This window comes from Somniosus microcephalus, chromosome 14, assembly GCF_052327205.1.
Source record: "Somniosus microcephalus isolate GS21.2 chromosome 14, FLI_Smic_1.0, whole genome shotgun sequence".
Taxonomy (NCBI): domain Eukaryota; kingdom Metazoa; phylum Chordata; class Chondrichthyes; order Squaliformes; family Somniosidae; genus Somniosus; species Somniosus microcephalus.
In genome coordinates, this window is record NC_141000.1 from 69,832,044 (window position 1) to 69,855,023 (window position 22,980).

At 42.6% G+C, this 22,980-nt stretch overlaps 1 protein-coding gene across 1 annotated transcript in view; it reads right to left on the bottom strand.

Moving 5' to 3' along the window:
• The window catches only part of srpx (sushi-repeat containing protein X-linked), a 122,879-nt gene that overhangs the window by 19,243 nt on the left and 80,656 nt on the right, over positions 1-22,980 (bottom strand). The window contains exons 6-7 of the mRNA XM_086006625.1: positions 22,161-22,287; positions 2,081-2,202 (exon numbers count right to left, since the gene is read on the bottom strand). Coding sequence (XP_085862751.1) covers positions 2,081-2,202; positions 22,161-22,287 — 249 coding nt within the window. The remainder of the gene's footprint in view (positions 1-2,080; positions 2,203-22,160; positions 22,288-22,980) is intronic.

Here is a 22,980-nt window from a genome sequence, read left to right on the forward strand (position 1 = left end):
CAAGTCTCAATTTATTTCTGTTCTACTATTGTATTGGTAGTGATGCCGCTCTGGTTAGAAGGAATTCAGTTTTTAAACAATTTTTGTCTGTTGTAACCTGTTTTTCATTCCATTCTTGTCCATGGATCAGTGGTAGCACTCTCGCCTCTGAGTCAGAAGGTTGTGGATTCAAGTCCCACTCCAGAGACTTTGATTACACAATCAAGGCTGACACTTCAGTGCATTACTGAGGGAGTGCTGCATTGTTGGAGGTGCCGTCTTTTGGATGAAATATTAAACCGAGGCCCCATCTGCCCACTCAGATGGATGTAAAATATCCTATGGCACTATTTTGAAGAAGAGCAGGGGAGTTCTCCCTGATGTCCTGGCCAATATTTATCCCTCATTCAACATCACAAACAGATTATCTCACTGCTGTTTTTGGGACCTTGTTGTGCGTAAATTGGCTGTCATATTTCCCTAGATTACAACAGTGACGACACTTCAAAAGTACTTCATTGGCTGTAAAGTGCTTTGGGACGACCTGAGGTTGTGAAAGGTGCTATATAAATGCAAGTTCTTTCTTTCTTTAACTAATATTAAAACTACATATGATGTTAGTTATGTATGAGGTCATAACTCACCTCAATATTGGGGGGTGGGGGTGGGGGTTCTTTATACCTGTTTTGTAGTTGATACAATCAGTTGAGGATAAATAAGCTTTGTAGTGCAAACAATTCATGTTTGATTTAAATATAAAAGAAATATCTTTTGCATACAGTCATTATATAATGTTCCTACATTTAACTGTAAAAGACCATTGTGCTCTCTGCATGGCACAGGTCTAGTCTCAGCTGAGCAGGAAGTGCTGAATGGTGAGTGTGTACCTCTCCACGAGGGTGGGGGTGGGTGGGAAGAACTACAAGGTAGATCGCTTTGGGGCACACTCGCACAAGTCAGTTACACAGAAGCATTGGCAGAGGTTTAGCAGCGTGCACCTCCCCATTTACTCGGCCAGGAACGATGGGAGACCTAAGACAACAAAAAGGTGGAGACTTTAAAAAAAAAAGGGAAAAATGAAAATAATAACTGGAGCCCCAAGTATTGATTTCTACTTAGTGAATCTTAAGATATGACAGGTCATTATTGTTCTTTCAGAAATTGAATTTAAGCTTTAAGATCTCAATTTAAATCATAACAGACTATTCAAATAAGAAAACAATTTTTCTTAAAAATTAGATTGTTTGGCACAGCATGCCAAACCAACAAAATAACACACTGCAGATCGACAGGAGCTGACTTCTGTGTCCAGATCATCCGAACAGTGACTTACCGATCGCAGCAAGAGTCTCACAGAAAAGCTAGGCATTTCTGCATAGCAGCGAGGGAGAATTACTCTGGGTTAACTCTCCTGCATCTCCATTCAGATTGATATTGGCAGAAACCCAGGAACCATTCATCTGCCGGACTTTCCCACAGTTCGTGGAAAGCATAGGGAGACACAGGTAAGGGAAGGTTAGAAAATGGCTGAAAAATTTAATTTTGTCTAATGTTGCACATCCATTTTTGAGATTCATTTTTTTCCTATATGGGCCTCAGCTTTTCTCTTTGGTTACCTAAATGAAAAACACCCTAGATTGGTAAAAAAAAAACACAAAATGTTCTTTGTAAATTACAACAACTTGCATTTAACGTAGAAAAACATCCCAAGGCGTTTCACAGGAGTGTAATCAGAAAAATTTGACACGAGTCACGAGATATTAGGAAAGGTGACCAAAAGCTTCGTCAAAGAGGTAGGTTTTAAAGTGCGTCTTAAATGAGGAGAGAGAGGTAGAGAGGCAGAGAGGTTTAGGGAAGTAATTCCAGAGCTTAGGGCCTTGGCAGCTGAAGGCACGGGCGACAATGGTTCAGTGTAAAGACATGTTACAAATGCCTAAATTGATTCCTTTCAAGATGATAAAGCAATTATCATCTCAAAAGAGGCAGCTAAGGTTATGAAAGAACAAAAATAGAAAATAAAGCATAATGTTTGTGCTATATTTTATTTGTGACACAGTAACCCTCAATTATTATACAATGTAGAATTATCAAAAAGACTTACCCTGCACTTTAATTGTAAACTTGCATGAAGCCTTGTTTCCAGCCCTGTCAAGAACAGTGTACTGAATTTTATGTTGACCCTCAGGAAATTCTGAGCGAGGAGGGGGGCCTTTTAATATAACGCTAAAACATTAAAAAATCTGTTAATACTGAACCTCGTTGCATTTTACCACAACATATTCAAAATCAACTTAATTCAAATGAAAAGATGCAGCAGTATCAGTTTGCTGAGGTAATATGTTCATTGCTTCAAGGCTGGCAGTGAGCAAAATATTCAAAAAAACATCATTGCTGTTATCAATCTGGAATCTGCACTGGGTAAGCTGTAGTACTGGAATAGCATTCAAACTGCTGCTTTGAGGGATTCCTCTTGCATGTGGCCACTGCAGCTCCTCTTAAAATCTGTAGCCTAGTGTGGAACCATTAGGTCGGAATAAAAAGGTTGTTCCGGACTTTTACCATAGCATGCATTATTTTTAATAATTTCTTCAGTTTACATCTGCAGCTTGCCAGCTCCACATTGTGGATGATGCGAAGGGGACGTTTTCAATGGCCACTGTATTTGGACTGTTCCATAGTCAATGCCGTGTACAGTTTACGGAACTAAATGAATTGAAATAGGAGATGATAATCAGAAACGGTTAAATGAATTATTGCTCCTAAAATTTTTGATTAATGCCTGGACCAAAATCATAACCACAGACTATACTGGGCCAGAATTTGCAGTGGGTATGACGGCCATCATACCGCCTTTGAAATGGACCACAAGTCCGTAGGTACGCCACCGACTGCAAAATCTGCCCCAATAGATCAGACAGTATTATACCATGGGGCTAATTGACTTCTTTCACTCTTTTTGTTTCTTCCGCCACCCCACAACCCTCACACTCTCCGCTGGCTGAGAAGACAGGGAGATAAAACTTTTTTCCACTTCTTGACCAATATAGTCCTATAAACTGATCAATATTCAGCCTCTGATTTATTCCCCTCTCTGTTGGGATGTAGACCAGTGCCTCTCCTGAAGGAATGTTCTTGTAACATCAATACGGCAAAAACTTTAGTTTCTTTTATTAACCCAATGCTGCACATTGTGACAACTAAGGACATCATTTAAGAATTTTCCATGACTGAAATGGATTTTTTTTTTATTCGTTCCTGGGATGTGGGCGTCTCTGGCAAGGCCAGCATTTATTGTCCATTGCTAATTGCCCTTGAGAAGGTGGTGGTGAGCCGCTTTCATGAACCGTTGCAGTCCGTGTGGTGAAGGTACTCCCATAGTGCTGTCAGGGAGGGAGTTCCATGATTTTGACCAAGCAACGATGAAGGAACGGCGATATATTTCCAAGTCAGGATTGTGTGTAACTTGGCGGGGAACTTGCAGGTGATGGTGTTCCCATGTGTCTGCTGCCCTTGACCTTCTAGGTGGTCGTGGGTTTGGGAGGTGCTGCCGAAGAAGTCTTGGAGACTTGCTGCAGTGCATCTTGTAGATGGTACACATTGCAGCCACGGTACACCGGTGGTGGAGGGAGTGAATGTTTAAGGTGGTGGATGGGGTGCCGATCAAGCGGGTTACTTTGACCTGGATGGTGTCGAGCTTCTTGAGTGTTGTTGGAGCTGCACTCATCCAGGCAAGTGGAGAGTATTCCATCACACTCCTGACTTGTGCCTTGTAGGCGATGGAAAGGCTATGGTTGTCAGGAAGTGAGACACTCGCCGCAGAATACCCACCCTCTGACCTGCTGCTGTTGCCACAGTATTTATGTGGCTGGCCCAGTTAAGTTTCTGGTCAATGGTGACCCCAGGCTGTTGATGGTGGGGGATTCGGCGATGGTAATGCCATTGAATGTCAAGGGGCGGTGGTTAGACTCGTGCTTGTTGGAGATTGGCATTGCCTAGCACTTGTGTGGCAGGAATGTTACTTGCCACTTATCAGCCCAAGCCTGAATGTTGTCCAGGTCTTGTTGCATGTGGGCATGGACTGCTTCATTATTTGAGGAGTTGCAAATGGAACAGAACACTGTGCAATCATCAGCGAACATCCCCACTTCTGGCCTTATGTTGGAGGGAAGGTCATTGATGAAGCAGCTGAAGATGGTTGGGCCTAGGACACTGCCCTGAAGAACTCCAGCAGCGATATCCTGGGGCTGAGTTGACTGACCAACAACCACAACCATCTTCCTTTGTGCTAGGTATGACTCTAGCCAGTGGAGAGTTTTCCCCGGATTCCCATTGACTTCAATTTTACTAGGGCTCCTTGATGCCACACTCGGTCAAATGGGCAGTCCTCTCACCTCATCATTGGAATTCAGCTCTTTTGTCCATGTTTGGACCAAGGCTGTAATGAGGTCTGGGACCGAGTGGTCCTGGCGGAACCCAAACTGAGCATCGGTGAGCAGGTAGGTTATTGGTAAGTGCCGCTTGAAAGCACTGTCAACGACACCTTCCATCACTTTGTTGATGATTGAGAGTAGACTGATGGGGCGGTAATTGGCCAGATTGGAGTTGTCCTGCTTTTTGTGGACAGGACATACCTGGGCAGTTTTCCACATTGTCAGGTAGATGCCAGTGTTGTAGTTGTACTGGAACAGCTTGACTAGAGACACAGCTAGTTCTGGAGCACAAGTCTTCATCACGACAGCCAGGATGTTGTCGGGGCCCATAGCCTTTGCTGTATCCAGTGCGCTCAGCTGTTTCTTGATATCACGTGGAGTGAATCGGATTGGCTGAAGACTGGCTTCTGTGGTGGTGGGGACCTCAGGAGGAGTCCGATATGGATCATTCACTTGGCACTTCTGGCTGAAGATGGTTGCAAACTCTTCAGCTTTGTCTTTTGCACTCACGTGCTGGGCTCCGCCATCTTTTAGGATGGGGATATTCATGGAGCCTCCTCCTCCCATTAGTTGTTTAATGGTCCACCACCATTCATGACTGAATGTGGCAAGACTGCAGAGCTTTGATCTGATCTGTTGATTGTGGGATTGCTTAGCTCTGTCTATAGCATGCTGCTTTTGCTGTTTACCATGCATGTAGTCCTGTGTTGCAGCTTTCCCAGGTTGGCACCTCATTTTTAGGTATGCCTGGTGCTGCTCCTGGCATGCTCTTCTGGACTCTCATTGAATCAGGGTTGGTCCCCTGGCTTGATGGTAATGGTAGAGTGAGGGATATGCCGGACCATGAGGTTACAGATTGTGGTGAAGTACAATTCTGCTGCTGCTGATGGCCCACAGTGCCTCATGGATGCCCAGTTTTGAGCTGCTAGATCTGTTCTGAATCTATCCCATTTAGCACGGTGGTAGTGCCACACATTACGATGGAGTGTGTCCTCAGTGTGAAGACGGGACTTCGACTCCACAAGGACTGTGCAGTGGTCACTGCTATCAATGCGGTCATGGACAGATGCATCTGCGACAGGTAGATTGGTGAGGATGAGATCAAGTAGGTTTTTCCCTCGTGTTGGTTCTCTCACCACCTGCTGCAGGCACAGTCTGGCAGCTATGTCCTTCAGGACTCGGCCAGCTCGGTCAGCAGTGGTGCTACCGAGCCACTCTTGGTGATGGACATTGAAGTCCCCCACCCAGAGTACATTCTGTGCCCTTGCTACCCTCAGTGGTAATCAGCAGGAGGTTTCCTTGCCCATGCTTGACCTGAAGCCATGAGGCTCCATGGAGTCAATGTTGAGGACTCCCAGGACTACTCCTTCCCGACTGTATACCACTGTGCCGCTACCCCTGGTGGGTCTGTCCTGCCGGTAGGAAAATAACCAAACTACAATGGAATTTATCAGGGTGAAAAATTACCAAGCAGCACTCTGAATTTCTGGTACTTAAGTTAATTGCTTGTCACTTTGCAATTGTTATATTTTTAATATTATCCTCCATGTTAATTTAAGGAAGTGACATGCACTTCCCCATTCAATACAGATTAAAACTTGTTTTGTTTACAGCAGCAACTGAAAATGAATCCTTGGTGAAAATGAATCCTTGATAGTTCCCAACTGAATAATGAATCCCCACAGCTTCTAATCTAACACTGAAAAGTGTACCTGCCAATAGTACACTATAATTTATTCATCAACCTTCAAAGATTACTAATTTTATAGCTATAATTCTGAATCATAATGCACTGAAGATTTTAGATTGATCTATCCTTATGCATGAAAGGAACCAACAGCTCCAAGTAACTGGTTTCCTAACAAAAGATTTAATTAGAGACATTGTACAGTGTTAAATGATTACCAGCCATGTGGTTCTTTCATGTGCATATTTCTTAAGAAAACAGTATCACCCAGGACACTGGAATGTTTGCTACTCAACAAACTATAAGATTTAATAAATGTATTATTTCTCTTTAAAACCCTGACAGTTAACCCTGGTCTAACATTATAACCTTCTGAAACACATACTTCTCAGATCATGTAAGGATCCCAAAATTTAACAGAGATGCCATAATCATTATATTGGTACTGAATGCCAGAAGTAAACCAAAGGTTTTTCAAGATATTGTTAATATTCCATTAGGTTTTACAGTTGATTGCATCAAAGCATCTTTAGGTCATTGGTTTGTTTCCAGCTCAAAGGACAAGATCTTTGTGCGCAGTTTTTAGCACCCCATTACAGACAGAACCTTAAAGCCATAGAGAGTGTGCAAAGATGATTCAGCAAGTTGATACTAGCACTATTTCCATTGGGGCAAGAAGGCTAAGAGGAGATTTAAATGATGAAAGGTTTTGATAAGAGTGAATAGGGAATGACTATTTCCTCTATTTGGAGAATCAGAGGTCTTCAATTTAAAATAGTCACTAAGACAGCGAGGAGAAAGGTTAAAAGAAAGTCATTTGCACAGCAGGTTGCTGGAGTGTGAGAGACATTACTACAGGAAGTGGTTGAGGCACAGACCACTGCACCTTTTAGTGGAAAATTGGACAAATATTTGAAGTAGAGGAAGATACTAGACTATGGGTAAAAGCAGATCAGTGGGATTAGTTAAGAATTGCTCAGACACAATGGGTTGAGTGGCCTCCTTCTATGCCGCAAATATTTCTGGTTCTGTGGAAGAGATCATCAGTGCTGTTGGTGGAATGGTTTCTACATTTCTTTTACCCACCATCAGCATCAAGGTTGTATAGCACACGTCAAACGCAAAATCAGTTCCTTATACTCGACTCAAAAATATGCTTTGACCCCGTCCTCAGAAAATGACCCTCTAGTATACATTTCCATTTCCCCCAAATCGATTCTGGAGTCAATTTAGTGCCAATTTTTGCCAAATTATGGACAGTTTAATTTTGTGAATTTACACTTGCTAGAAATTGATTGCAGGCTAACCAAACTCATTTCATTATGACCATTACAGCAGATTTTCATTCCATCAATCTGGGCTAGATTAAGATCCAGAGATGATTCTGACTACAGTTTTTAGATACCATAGTGCCTAGGACTTTGTGTCATGCCAATATCATTTCTGTGTTAATAAAAAGTAGCAGTATTAGTTGAGAGTCTGCTGGTTATGAGTCCTGTGTGCACTGAAGCCAAGCATTGCAAGAACCCTCCAGAAGGTAATTTCACCCCACGTGGGTACATCATCATTTTGGTATAACTCCACCCAAAGCTATAGTTAAGCAAAGAACAGTCTAAGAATTTCTTCAAATCTAATTTTAAATGCCTTTCATGTTAGGAGAAAATCCATGCGCCTGTTGTCTCTGCTAACATCAAAATAAATCGGCAGAGCATCAACACCTCTGCACTTGCGTACTTGCCTGCATCCACAGGTGTTCAATGTCACTAGACAGAAAGTAATTCTGTGGTCTGCTGGCTGCCCATCACCCTATACAGCACAGGTGTTGAACCTTTTGGAGTTAGCGGCCAGAAACTCAAGTCAAAACCAGTGAGCGGGCCTCATGATTACACAGAAATGATACACTAAAGTTCAAAACTCCATACACAAAGATTCCAATAACGCATACACAAAAAAGAATCAAGACTTCTCATATACACAGAAGTGGCACCACCAATGCACAAAAATTGCAACCACCCTGATAAAAAGCCAGACTCCAGTACACAAAAGAGCAGTAAACATATAGAAGATAGGAGCAGGAGTAGGCCATTCGGCCCCTCGAGCCTGCTCCGCCATTTAATGAGATCATGGCTGATCATCCAAACTCAGTACCCTGTCCATGCCTTCTCCCCATATCCCTTGATCCCTTTAGCCTTAAGAAATATATCTAACTCCTTCTTGAATATATTTAATGAATTGGCCTCAACTGCCTTCTGTGGTGGAGAATTCCACAGGTTCACCATTCTGTGGGTGAATAAATTCCTCCTCATCTCTGTCCTAAATGGCTTACCCCTTATCCTTAGACTGTGACCCCCGGTTCTGGACTCCCCCGCCATCGGGAACATCCTTCCTGCATCTAGTCTATCTAGTCCTGTTAGAATTTAATAAGTTTCAATGAGATCCCCTCTCATTCTTCTCAACTCCAGCGAGTATAAGCCCAATCGACCCAATCTCTCCTCATACGTCATTCCTGCCATCCCAGGTATCAGTCTGGTGAATCTTCGCTGCACTCCCTCCATGGCAAGAACATCCTTCCTCAGATAAGGCGACCAAAACTGCACACAATACTCAAGGTGTGGTCTCACCAAGGCCCTGTACAACTGCAGCAAGACATCCTTGTTCCTGTACTCGAACCCTCTCGCTACGAATTCCAACATACCATTTGCCTTCTTAACTGCCTGCTGCACCTGTATGGTTACCTTCAGCGACTGGTGCACAAGGACACCCAGGTCTCTTTGCACTTCCCCTTCTCCCAGTCTATTGCCATTCAGATAATAATCTGCCTTCCTGTTTTTGCCACCAAAGTGGATAACCTCGCATTTATCCACATTATACTGCATCTGCCATGCATCTGCCCAATCACCCAACCTGTCCAAATCATACTGGAGTTTCTCGGCATCCTCCTCACAGCACACACACCCATCCAAGTCAGTACCTTGCCCCCAATCCCATGTGCCTTAACTTTACACGCTAACCTCTTATGTGGGACCTTATCGAAAGCCTTCTGAAAGTCCAAATACACCACATCCACTGGTTCTCCCTTATCTATTCTACCAGTTACATCCTCAAAAAATTCCAGTAGATTAGTCAAGCACGATTTACCTTTTGTAAATCCATGTTGACTTTGTCCAATCCTGTCACTGTTTTCCAAGTGCTCCGCTATTACATCTTTTATAATGGACTCTAGCATTTTCCCTACTACCGATGTCAGGCTTACCGGTCTATAATTCCCTGTTTTCTCTCTACCACTTTTTTTAAATAGTGGGGTTACATTAGCTATCCTCCAATCCATGGGAACTATTCCAGAGTCTATAGAACTTTGGAAGATGACCAGCAATGCATCTACTATTTCTAGGGCCACTTCCTTAAGTACCCTAGGATGTAGATTATCAGGCCCTGGGGATTTATCGGCCTTCAATCCCATCAATTTCCCTAACACCATTTCCCTACAAATACTGATTTCTTTCAGTTCCTCCCTCTCATTAGACCCTATGTTCCCCGACATCTCTGGGAGGTTATTTGTGTCCTCCTTTGTGAAGACAGAACCAAAGTATGTATTTAATTGGTCAGCCATTTCTTTGTTCCCCATTATAAATTCCCCTGATTCTGACTGCAAGGGACCTAAGCTTGACTTCACCAATCTTTTTCTCTTCACATATCTATAGAAGCTTTTACAGTCAGTTTTTATGTTCCCTGAAAGCTTACTCTCATACTCTATTTTCCCCCTCTTAATTAATCCCTTTGTCCTCCTTTGCTGAATCCTAAACTGCTCCCAATCCTCAGGTTTACTGCTTTTTCTGGCCAAATTATATGTCCTCTCCTTGGATCTTATGCTATCCCTAATTTCCCTTGTTAGCCATGGTTGAGTCACCTTTTTTGTTTTATTTTTATGCCAAACAGGGATGAACAAATTCTGTAGTTCATCCATTCGGTCTTTAAATGTTTGCCATTGCCTATCCACTGTCAACCCTTTGAGTAACATTCCCCAATCAATCCTACCCAACTCGCGCCTCATACCATCGTAGTTTCCTTTATTTAAATTCAGGACCCTAGTCTCTGAGTCAACTACTTCACTCTCCATCTTAATGAAGAATTCTATCATATTATGATCGCTCCGCCCCAAGGGGCCTCGCACAACAAGATTGCTAATTATTCCTTTCTCATTACATAATACCCAGTCTAAGATGGCCTGATCTCTAGTTGGTTCCTCGACATATTGGTCCAGGAAACCATCCCGTATACACTCCAGGAATTCCTCCTCCACAGTATTGTTACTAACTTGGTTAGCCCAATCTATATGTAGATTAAAGTCACCCATGATAACTGCTGTGCCCTTATTGCACGCGTCTCTAATTTCCCGTTTACTGCTATCCCCAACCTCCGCATTACTGTTTGGGGGTCTGTATACAACTCCCACTAACGTTTTCTGCCCCTTGTTATTTCTCAGCTCTACCCATACAGATTCCACATCATCAGAGCTAATATCCTTCCTTACAATTGTGTTAATCTCCTCTTTAACCTGTACTGCCCATAAATAGAAATTCAGACTTCTGCATACCTACAAAGAGCAAGACTCCACTGGCAGTAAAAAGCAGACCCGCATGCACACAAAACATGACCCAATACACAAAACAAGCAAAATCACCCATACACAAAAAAGCGAGACCTCCATACAAAAATGTTAAATCCCTATACACAGAAAATTCAAGTCCCTCTTCCCTTCCCACTGTTCTTACCCCAACATGACGCCAATCCTTCTCCCCTCAATTCTCCCTCTCCCCTGAAGCTTGAAAACTGGGAAGTAGTAGTGGTTAAGCTGGGAAGCTTCAGCCTCAGCTCTTTAAACTTCCTGGGTTGTAGGACTGATTGTTGCACAAAAGGCTGCTCCCTGCTTGTTCTAAATCCAACAGAGAGTAGCCTTTTCTACTCCTCCAGGCCAGGGAGGCTTTATGGCCTGCAACTGAACCACTCATCCTGACTTTGTCCATCTTATGCACACAAAGCCAATTTCAGCTGCAGTTAGTTTCAACTGAAAATAACTGCAGTTGAAATCAACTTTGTGCGCTTGATAGGAGTAGAAGCAGGAGTCAGATGAAAGAAGCTCATTGGCCAGATTAAGGCCACAGGCCATGTGTTGGGCACTCCCACTCTGCAGGTACTGGTCCCTATAGCATAATGACACCCTTAAGTGCAGACTTCCAGTTCTGAAAATCATTCAAAATTACATTGGAGGAGCATAAATGAAACAGCTGCTTCATTTAATGCAAATTTCATTAGTAAAAGATTTGCATTAAATAAGTTTCTTTGATCGGGTACGTATACATTGCAACTCCTGAAGGTCTTTAGAAAAACAAGTTTCAGGGACTATTTCATACAGAATAGATTCATCTGTCCGAATAGGAGAGAAAAAAAGCATTGGCTGCATCTACAGCATTCTCTACACGGTCCTGCCTTTGGTATTCCTGCTACTATTTGCATTTTGAAATCCCTCAGCCAGAGTTTCCCCGCTGCTTTCATCACAAAAACAAAATAAAGCAAAGAAAACATATGACCGAGGAAGCACGCGTAAGATGACCTTTAAAGAGCTTAAAAGGAAAGCAGGAGATGGTTAAGTGGCTGAGATTATATTAACGAGGTGATAGGAAGCATAATAAAATAAATCTAAAAGACACAAGAGAACTGGGGTGGAACGCAGGTTTGAAATGGAAACAGGAGAAACTTGCAAATCAAAACAGGGCCCAGCAGTCTGAAGAAAAGATAAAATGCAAGCTGACACCAAGAGTTCAGACTCTAGTTTTAATCCTGGCTCTATTCCTTGTTCTTATTCCACCCTCCACCCCCCCACGTCCAGCCTCACCCATATATATTAGTAACCATTCTGCCACTTTAATGAATTCCGTTTTTCCGGCCCCAACTGTCTCCTTTTCACCATGGACATACCATTCATCTACACTTCTATCCCTCACCAGTGGGCCCGTCACTTCTTCCTCGAACTGTGGCCCAACCATTCTCCATCCACCAACATCTTCCTCTGTCTACCTGAGTTTGTTCTCACCATGGAAAACTCTTAACTGCACTCACTTTCTCCAGATAAAAATAAGTGTTGCTACGGGAAATCACATGGGTTCCAACTAGGCATGCCTTTTTGTAGGAACACTCTTTGTTCCAGTTCTACTTCAGCCTTATCCCTGGCCTTTTTCCATTACATTGATGACTGTGCCAGTGCTGCTTCCTGCTCTTGTCCTGATCTAGAGAATTTCATTAACTATGCCTCAAATTTCCACCCATTCAATACTTTACGCAGGCCATCTCTGGCTCCTCCTTTCTCTCCCCTTTCCTTCTTGGACCTATCTCTACCTCTAGGAATGGGCATTCCACTGACATCTATTACAAGTCCAATCATTCCCACAACTACCTAGGAACATTGGAACAGGAGTAGGCCATTCAGCCCGTCGAGCCTGTTCCGCCATTCAATAAGATCATGGCTGATCTGCGACCTAACTCCATATACCCACCTTTGGCCCATATCCCTTAATACCTTTGGTTAACAAAAAGCTATCAATCTCAGATTTAAAATTAACAATTGATCTAGCATCAATTGGTGTTTGTGGAAGAGAGTTCCAAACTTCTACCACCCTTTGTGTGTAGAAATGTTTCCTAATTTCACTCCTGAAAGGTCTGGCTCTAATCTTTAGACTATGCCCCCTAGTCCTAGAATCCCTGACCAGTGGAAATAGTTTCTCTCTATCTACCCTATCTGTTTCCCTTAATATCTTGAAAACTTCGATCAGATCACCCCTTAACCTTCTAAATTGTAGGGAATACAACCCTAATTTGTGTAATCTCTCCTCGTAACTTAACCCTTGAAGTCTGGGTTTCATTCTGGTAAACCTACGCTGCACTCCCTCCAAAGGCCAATATATCCTTCCTAAGGTGTGGTGCCCAGAACTGCTCACAGTACTCCAGGTGAGAGATTATACTTCTTCCCATCTCGCTTCTTGTAGGGACTCCAGCGCATCTGCTTTGATGATGGATCCTTCCACACCAGTTTCTGAAAGGTCCTCCTTTTTCCTCAGCCAAGAATTCCCCTCCTCTGTGGCAGGCAAGACCCTTGACTGAGTCTGTCCCATTTCTCATTTTTCTGTACTCATCCCTTCCCTCCTGTCTCAAAATGTGATAGGGTTCCCCTTGTACTCATTTTTCAACCCACCAACTCCACATTCTCCAGATCATTTTCTTTCACATCCAACATGATCCCACCATATCGTCTTCTCCCCTCCCTGCTTTCCAAGGGAACTACTCCTCCCATGTCACCCCAGTTCGCTCTTCTACCAGCCCCAAATACTCCTTCCACAAGACAACAATTTACTTGCTCTAACCTAGTATATTGTATTTGCTGCTGTCCTCTATTTTGGGGAGACCAAATGCAGATTAGGTGATCACTTTGTCCAACATTTCCATTAGTGCGAACCTGAGCTTCCTGTTGTTTGTCACTTCCCACACCCACTCTGACCTCTCCATCTTTGGTCTTGTATCTTGTTCCAATGAAGCTCATTGCAAGTTCAAGGAGCAGCATCTCATCATTCTATTAGGCAATTTACAGCCCTCTGGCCTTACTTTTGAATTTAATAACTTTATACCTTAACAATAGCTCCCATTTTAAGAACATAAGAATTAGGAGCAGGAGTAGGCCATACAGCCCTTCAAGCCTGCTCTGCCATTCAATAAGATCAAGGCTGATCTCCAGTCTAAACTCCACTTCCCCGCCCAATCTCCATATCCCGTGATTCCAAAAATCTATCTTATCTATCTCAGCTTTGAATATACTCAATGATTCAGCATCTACAGCCATTTGTGGTAGAAAATTCCAAATATTCACAACCCTGAGTGAAGAAATTCATCCTCATCTCAGTCTTAAATGTCCAACCCCTTATCCTGAGACTATGTCCCCTAGTTCTAGACTCTCCAGCCAGGGGAAACAACCTCTCAGCATCTACCCTGTCAATTCCCCTCAGAATCTTGTCACCTCATTCTTTTTATTTTTATTTGTTCCTAGGATGTGGGCGTCGCTGGCAAGGCCAGCATTTATTGCCCATTCCTAAATGCCCTTGAGAAGGTGGTGGTGAGCCGCCTTCTTGAACCACTGCAGTCCGTGTGGTGAAGGTATTCCCACAGTGCTGTTAGGGAGGGAGTTCCAGGATTTTAACCCAGCGACGATGAAGGAATGGCCATATATTTCCAAGTTAGGATGGTGTGTGACTTGAAGGGGAACTTGCAGGTGGTGGTGTTCCCATGCACCTGCTGCCCTTGCCCTAAGTGGTAGAGGTTGCAGGTTTGGGAGGTGCTGCCGAAGAAGCTTTGGCGAGTTGCTGCAGTGCATTTTGTAGATTGTACACACTGCAGCCATGGTGCACCAGTAGTGAAGGGAGTGAATGTTTAAGGTGGTGGATGGGGTGCCAATCAAGCGGGCTGCTTTGTCCTGGATGGTGTCTAACTTCTTGAGTGCTGTTGGAGTTGCACTCATCCAGGAAAGTGGAGAGTATTCCATCATACTCCTGACTTGTACATGGTGGAAAGGTTTGGGGAGTCAGGAGGTGAGGCACTCGCCGCAGAATACCCAGCCTCTGACCTGTTCTTGTTGCCACAGTATTTATGTGGCTGGTCTAGTTAAGTTTCTGGTCAATGGTTACCCAGAGGATGTTGATGGTGGAAGATTGTAATGCTGTTGTATGTCAAGGGGCAGTGGTTAGACTCTCGTTTGTTGGGGAGAGTCATTGCCTGGCACTTGTGTGGCGTGAATGTTACCTGCCATTTATCAGCCCAAGCCTGAATGTCATCCAGGTCTTGCTGCATGCGGACATGGACTGTTTCATCATTCTTCTAAACTCCAGAGAGTATTGGCCCAATCTACTCAATCTCTCCTCATAGGACAACCCTCTCATCCCAGGAATTAATCTAGTGAACCTTCGTTGCACCGCCTCTAAGTCAAGTTTATCCTTCCTCAGGTAAAGAGACCAAAACTGTGCACAGTACTCCAGGTGTGGTCTCACCAGAGCCCTGTACAATTGTAGCAAGACCTCCTTACTCTTGTACTCCAACCCTCTTGCAATAAAGGCCAACATACCATCTGCCTTCCTAATTGCTTCTGTACCTGCATGCTAATTCTCTGGCTGGAATTTTCCGAGGGGTCAGCAGGTGGGATCGATGTTTTGTGGATGAATCCAAAACAAAGGGGCATAAATATGAGATAACCACAAAAGATCAAATAAACAATTTAGGAGGAAATACCTTAGATAGTGGTAAGAATGTGGAACTCGCTGCTACATGGAGTGGCTGAAGGAGATAGCATTGATGCATTTAAGGGGAGGCTTGAAGCATATATGAGGGAGAAAGGAACAGAGGGATATAGGGGCAGGGTGTTAAGAGGTAATTGGAGTGGGAGGAAACTCATGTGAAGTATAAACACTGGCACAGACCTGTTGGGCTGAATGGCCTGTACCTGTACTGTAGATTCTATAAAATTTAACCATCGCCTGTTTTCCTTTACAGGTTGTGTGTCATTTTTTCCTCTACCTTTCCTTTATTCTGTTCTTTTTAAAATTATGTACATCATTCATTTTTTCCAGTTCTGATGAAGGGATTCCATCATTTTGTGTTTTTGTTTTGGTTATCTAAATAGCTAGCAACTTAGGAGCCATTTTGTGGATTCTGAAACTAAACAGGATTGTAAAACTAATTAAACAGTAAAATGAAACTTTAAATTAGGTAAAACATGAGATGTGGCAAGAACAAGAGGAAAGGCATGAGACTGTATGAAGGTGTATATATATACACATATATACACACATAAGAACATAAGACGTAGGAGCAGGAGTCGGTCATTTGGCCCCTCGAGCCTGTACCACCATTCAATAAGATCATGGCTGATCTGATCTTGGCCTCAACTCCACTGCCCTGTCTGCTCCCCATAACCCTTGACTCCCTTACCATTCAAAAATCTGTTTCTCCACCTTAAATATATTCAATGACCCAGCCTCCACAGCTCTCTGGGGAAGAGAATTCCACAAATTCACGACCCTCAGAGAAGAAATTCCTCATTTCCGTTTTAAATGGGTGCCCCCTTATTCTAAAATTAGTTCTAGATTCCCCCACAAGGGGAAACATCCTCTCTGCATCTATCTTGTCAAGCCCCTTCCGATTCTTACATGTTTCAATAAAATCCCCTCTCATTCTTCTAAACGCCAATGGGTATAGGCCCAACCTGCTCAACCTTTCTTCATAAGACAACCCTTTCATCTCCGGAATCAACCTCGTGAACCTTCTCTGAACTGCCTCCAATGCAAGTATATAATTCCTTAAATAAAAAGAAACCAAAACTGTACGCAGTACTCCAGGTGTGGTCTCACCAACGCCCTGTGCAGTTGTAACAGGACTTCCCTACTTTTATACTCCATTCCCTTTGCAATAAAGGCCAACACTCCATTTGCCTTCCTAATTACTTGCTGTACCTGCATGCTAACTTTTTGTGATTCATGTACAAGGACCCCCAGATCCCTCTGTACCTCAGCATTTTGTAATCTCTCCCCATTTAAATAATAATTTGCTTTTTTATTTTTCCTACCAAAGTGGATAACCTTGCATTTTCCCACATTATACTCCATCTGCCAGATTCCTGCCCACTCACTTAGCCTATCTATATACCTTTGGAGATTCTGTGCGTCCTCCACACAATTTGCTTTCCCACCTATCTTCGTATCATCAGCAAATTTGGCTACATTACACTCGGTCGCTTCATCCAAGTCATTACTATAGATTGTAAATAGTTGAGGTCCCAGCACTGATCCCTGCGGCACCCCACTAGTTAGAGTTTGCCAACCTGAAAATGACCCATTTATCTCGACTCCCTGTTTTCTGTTAGTTAGCCAATCCTCTATCCATGCTAATATATTACCCCCAGCCCCATGTAGTAACCTTTTATGTGGCACCTTATCAAATGCCTTCTGGAAATCCAAATGCACGACATCTATTGGTTCCCCTTTATCCACCCTGTTCGTTACATCCTCAAAGAACTCCAGCAAATTTGTCAAACATGATTTCCCTTTCATAAAATCCATGCTGACTCTGCTTGACTATATTATGATTTTCTAAATGTCCTGCTACCACTTCCTTAATGATAGACTCCAGCATTTCCCCAATGACAGACATTAGGCTAACTGGTCGATAGTTGCCTGGTTTTCCAGTCCGCTGGGACCTCTCCAGAATTCAGGGAATTCTGGTAGATTACAACCAATGCATCCACTATCTCTGCAACCACCTCTTTTAAGACTCTAGGATGCAGACCATCAGGTCCAGGGGACTTGTCCACCTTTAGTCCCATTAGTTTGCCTAGTACTTTCTCTCTAGTGATAGTGATTGTTTTAAGTTCCCCCCTCACCACCCCAATTACCCCTTGATTATCTATTATTGGGATGCTTTTAGTGTCTTCTACTGTGAAGACCGATATAAAATATTTGTTCAAAGTCTCCACCATTTCCCCGTTTCCCATTATTAATTCCCCAGACTCTTCCTCTAGGGGACCAAACGTTTACTTTAGCTACTCTCCTTTTTATATGCATGTAGAAGTTCTTACTGTCTGTTTTTATATTTCTTGCTAGCTTACTCTCATAAGCTATCTTCTCTCTCTATCATTTTGTTAGTTGTCCTTTGCTGGTTTTTAAAAATTTCCCAATCCTCTGACCTTCCACTATTCTTCGCAACATTGTATGCTTTTGTTTTCAATTTGATACCATCCTTTACTTCCTTAGTTAGCTACGGATGGTTCATCCTTCTCTTAAGAGTCTTTCTTTCTCTCTGGAATATATCTTTGCTGAGAGTTATGAAATATCTTATCGAAACATATAAGATTGTGAGGGGGCTTGATCGGGTGGATGCGGTGAGGATGTTTCCACTAGGGTTGCAAAGGGGTGGAAAGTTTCCGGTAAATTTCCGGAAATTTTCCACGGGAAGTTTAGCTTGGGAATTTTGCCCAAAAAAGCACATGCTAGCATAATATTGTTTTTTTTGTATTTCTTTCTTTTTTTCTCCCCCACAGGTCCTCTCTTAAAATTACTAACAGAGATGGAATCTTAATTATTAAGGAATTTCTTAATCAATATATGTTTATCTTACTTGGCTTGTTTTAATAATTACAAGTTTTGTGTGTGACTGTGAACAAATGTGTCCTGATTGGTTGGATGAGTGGATGAGCGATTAGCTCCCTCTATTTGTAATATTTGCATATCAAATTGTGATTGGCCTGCAGGCATCTGTAAGACTGCTATAGTTTTTTTAAGATCCAGGTTACGGGTCCTGAGGGAAGTCATTTTGTTTTCTGCTGATGTTGTGATGATGCAGTAAGTAAATCAGACTTTATACCAAATAAACCAGTTACTTGTTGAACTCTGTTGTCCTTCAATTTAAAATATACAAAATAATACACTATTGGTGATGTAGCGTCGTGTGTGTACAGGTCATGCTTCCATCACATGGAGCATCAGCAAAAATGTACTCGCCCTGTTGCAATCGTGCTGATCGACCGCAGTTCGACACAGATGAATGCCCTTTATTTCTCTGCATAGAACAATGCCACGTTTACCGTCAGATGTGTGGAAGCATTTTACCCCAGGCATTAAAGATGGAAAGACTGTGTACATGTGCAAACACTGTAGAAAGCCATATGTAAAGAATGCCACAAAGATGCAGCAGCATTTATCCAAATGCAACAACTTCACTCAAAGCTCACAGCAGTCAGCCCAGAGTTCCTCTGCTTCCATTCAAGAAGATGATGGTTCTCATTCAGCATCAGGCTCCTTATCATCAGCAACTCCTGGCCCACTTGGAAGGTTCTTTGATACAATGGATAACCATAGCCAGAAGAATGCAGATGAGTGCCTTGCTTGAGCTGTATATGCAACAGGCTCACCCCTCATGCTCACAGCCAATGTGTACTGGAAGAGATTTTTCAATGTTATTCGCCCTGCATACTGTCCTCCCACCAGACATGCTTTGTCTACTTATATGCTGGAGGCTGAGTATAACAGAGTCCAAGGAAAGCTCAAAGAATCGATAGCGAGCACAGACACGAAGGACAACAGACACACAGGCACATACATTGCTGATGAGCTGAAAGCGGTCATCAACGATCTTGGATCACAAAAGGTCTTTGCAGTAGTTACTGACAATGCTGCGAATATGAAGGCTGCTTGGGCTCAAGTGGAGGAGGCCTACCCTCATGTTACGTCTATTGGGTGCGCAGCTCATGGGCTTAACCTGCTCCTCAAGGACATCATGGGTTTGAGAACCATGGAAGCACTGTACAAGAGAGCCAAGCAAGTTGTTAAGTATGTCAGGGGAAAACAGGTAGTTGCAGCAACCTACAACTCCAAGCAAATGACAAAGAACAAGAACACCACACTGAAGCTGCCCAACAACACTAGATGGGGTGGTGTTGTCATAATGTACAACAGCCTTCTGGAGGGTAAGGAGTCGCTGCAAGAAATGGCAATATCCCAGTCTGGGGATATGGAAATCACCATCAAGAAAATACTGCTGGATGATGTGTTTTGGGAGAGAGTGGTTAGCAGCCTTAAACTACTCTCACCAGTAGCATCTGCAATTGCTCAGATTGAAGGAGATGATGCTGTCTTGTCAGATGTTCTCAGGCTTTTTACTGATTTAAAAGAACAAATCAGCATTGCCCGACCCACATCCCTGCTGCTCAAAGCAGAGGAGAAGGCAATTGTTCAATTCATACAGACGCGTCAAGAATTTTGTGTCAAGCCGATTCATGCTGCAGCATACATGCTGGACCCAAAGCATGTTGGGAGACCAATACTTTCTGGAGAACAGATCAACAGCGCTTACAGTGTGATTTCTACCCTCTCACACCATCTCAATCTGGATGTGGGCAAAGTTCTGGGAAGTCTGGCAAAGTTCTCTACCAAGCAAGGTCTTTGGAATGGGGATGGGATATGGGAATCATGCAAGCATATCAGTGCACATACCTGGTGGAAGGGACTTTGTGCATCTGAGGCCCTGTCACCTATTGCATCGGTGATACTCCAAATCCCACCTTCATCAGCGGCCTCTGAACGAAACTGGTCACATTTTGGGAATACGCATACAAAGGTGCGCAACAGGCTGACTAACAAGAGTGGAGAAACTGGTGGCTATCCGGGCGAACCTACAACTTATTGAGCCAGATACAGAAGTGTCCACCACACAGCTAGACACTGACAGAGGAGGAAATGGACACGTCAGAGCCAGAGAATCAGGAGGAGCAATGAGGAGTAGAAGACTCAGAAGACTCATGAGTAGAAGACTCAAAGGGACAAAATAAGGACAAATTACAGGCTAAATAAGCTGACGCTCTTTTTACTTTATTTTAGATGGGTCTTTTTTGTGGGGGTTCAATAAAGTTCAAAATTATAACCTAAATAAAGTTTTGAAAGCCTGTTTTTATTTGTATGGAACAGTATGTCTATTTTGACGACAAAGATAATATAAGGGTCAGAGACAAAAACCATCAGTGTGCAAAAAAACTCAAAATTCCCATAAATTCCCAAAAATTCCCATGGAAAATTTCCTCTTTTAAAAATTCCCAGAATTTTGCAACCCTAGTTTCCACTGATGGGTGAGATTAGAACTAGGGGGCATAATCTTAGAATAAGGGGCTGCCCTTTCAAAACTGAGATGAGGAGAAACTTCTTCACTCAGAGGGTAGTAAATCTATGGAATTTGCTACCTCGGAGAGCTGTGGAAGCTGCAACATTAAATAAATTTAAAATGGAGATAGACATTTTCCGAGCAGATAAGGGAATTAGGGGTTACGGGGAGAGGGCAGGGAAGTGGACGTGAGTCTAGATTCAGATCAGCCATGATCCTATTGAATGGCGGGGCAGGCCCGAGGGGCCGTATGGCCTACTCCTGCTCCTATTTCTTATGTTCTTATGTTCTTAAATGTTTGCCACTGCTTTTCTACAGTCTTACCCTGTAATATATTTTCTCAGTCCACTTTAACCTAGTCTGCCTTCATACCTTTGTAATTACCTTTATTTAAGTTCAGGACACTAGTTTGAGACCTAGCTTTCTCACCCTCAAACTGAACTTGAAATTCTACCATGCTATGATCACTCTTCTCAAGAGGATCCTTCACTTCGAGATCATTAATTAATCCAGCCTCGTTACACATTACCAGATCTAAAATAGTCTTCTCCCTGGTTGGTTCCACAATGTATTGTTCCAAGAAACCATCCCATATACATGCTAAGAACTCTTCCTCAAGTCTACCTTTGCCAATTTGCTTTGTCCAATCAATATGAAGATTAAAATCTCCCATGATTATCGCCGTACCTTTCTTACAAACCTCTATTATTTCTTGATTTATACTCTGTCCTACAGTGTGGCTACTGTTTGGGGGCCGGTAGACCACTCCCACCAGTGACTTCTTACACTTACACTTGTAGATCAGGGAAGAGATAGGATGGCAAAAAATTATTTAATGACAAGCATGCTCAACTCTACAAATTAAAATTGAATGTATGGAACAAAATTGATTGAATGTCCCAGTCAATACTTTCTGGATGTTCTTATTCAATTCTGGGCTAAGAATTTTAGCAAATCTGTAGTTTAATTCACCATATTGTAGAAAATATTATATATATAGATAGGGTTATACATTATGCACCACATTATACTACAGCTATGAACTATAATACTTACCAAAAACAGTCAACATACCCCAACTGCTTTCTGATGCCGAGTATAATCTTTTATCATTTAAAGATGGCGGTTTCTTATTTCCATAATTTGAAAGCACTTATTGCAAACTACATGAAGAATTAACATTTTTAAAAGAAGACATCAGCTTTTACGGCTCCAACATAAATATCAACCTTACTTTACCATAGAATTTTAAAAGGTTATCCCAACAACAGTTCTCAGTCAGTGCTTCTACATGCCATTCCCCTCACTTCATAAATAGCAATTACTTTGTCAAAATGCCATCTGCTGTGTCTTTTCCTTCAGGAGTATCCCAGTTCACCCGGACTGTCAGCTTCTCTGGTTCAGCCGTCTTCACCTTGAGGCTGGGGCACCTGATTTTTGGTGGTTCTAAATCTATAAAACAAAAGATAGAGTGATCTTAGGTTCCAGTAACATCACTTATTCACAACCTGGCGGTGTTGTAAACGTCAAGGTATGCGCTTCAATAATATCAAACTGTCACAATTCAGAGACTTTTAATATTGCTCGTTTCATTTTAAGCCATGTTTAAACCAGTTTCTTTGAAAGATTAGAAATAATTAGACCACATTTAGGCCAAACTTGTATTTTAGGAAAGTGTAAATTGTTTCAAGGATATGTGCATTTCAGCAAGGAAGGGAAGGGAAGGGGAGGTTTTGGGGGTACTGTAACAATTGAGTGTAATTTAAGGTATTACCATAATAATAGGTGAAATGGTGGCAGAAGGTTGATGGTCCACAGTATTTGCAAAACAAGGGCTTCCGATTTTCAATTAGACCCATTAACACAGGTGTCACTAGCTCCAATGGGAGGTACGCAAGAGTTCAGCCGAAGATATGTCTGTCTCATTCACTAGTTTTTAAAGACACCTTCAAATGGGGCACTATCCTCAAGAACTTTTACCTTCTTAGACAGAAGTTCCACTCTGCACACAGCAGCATGTTGAGGGCTATTAAGGATGATCTAACTGTTGAGTGCACAGCAAGTGGTGGATTGAGCCACACAGGATAAGAAAGACCCAGGTCCAATCTTTTTTTACATTGAATCTACAGCACAAAAACTGGCCAT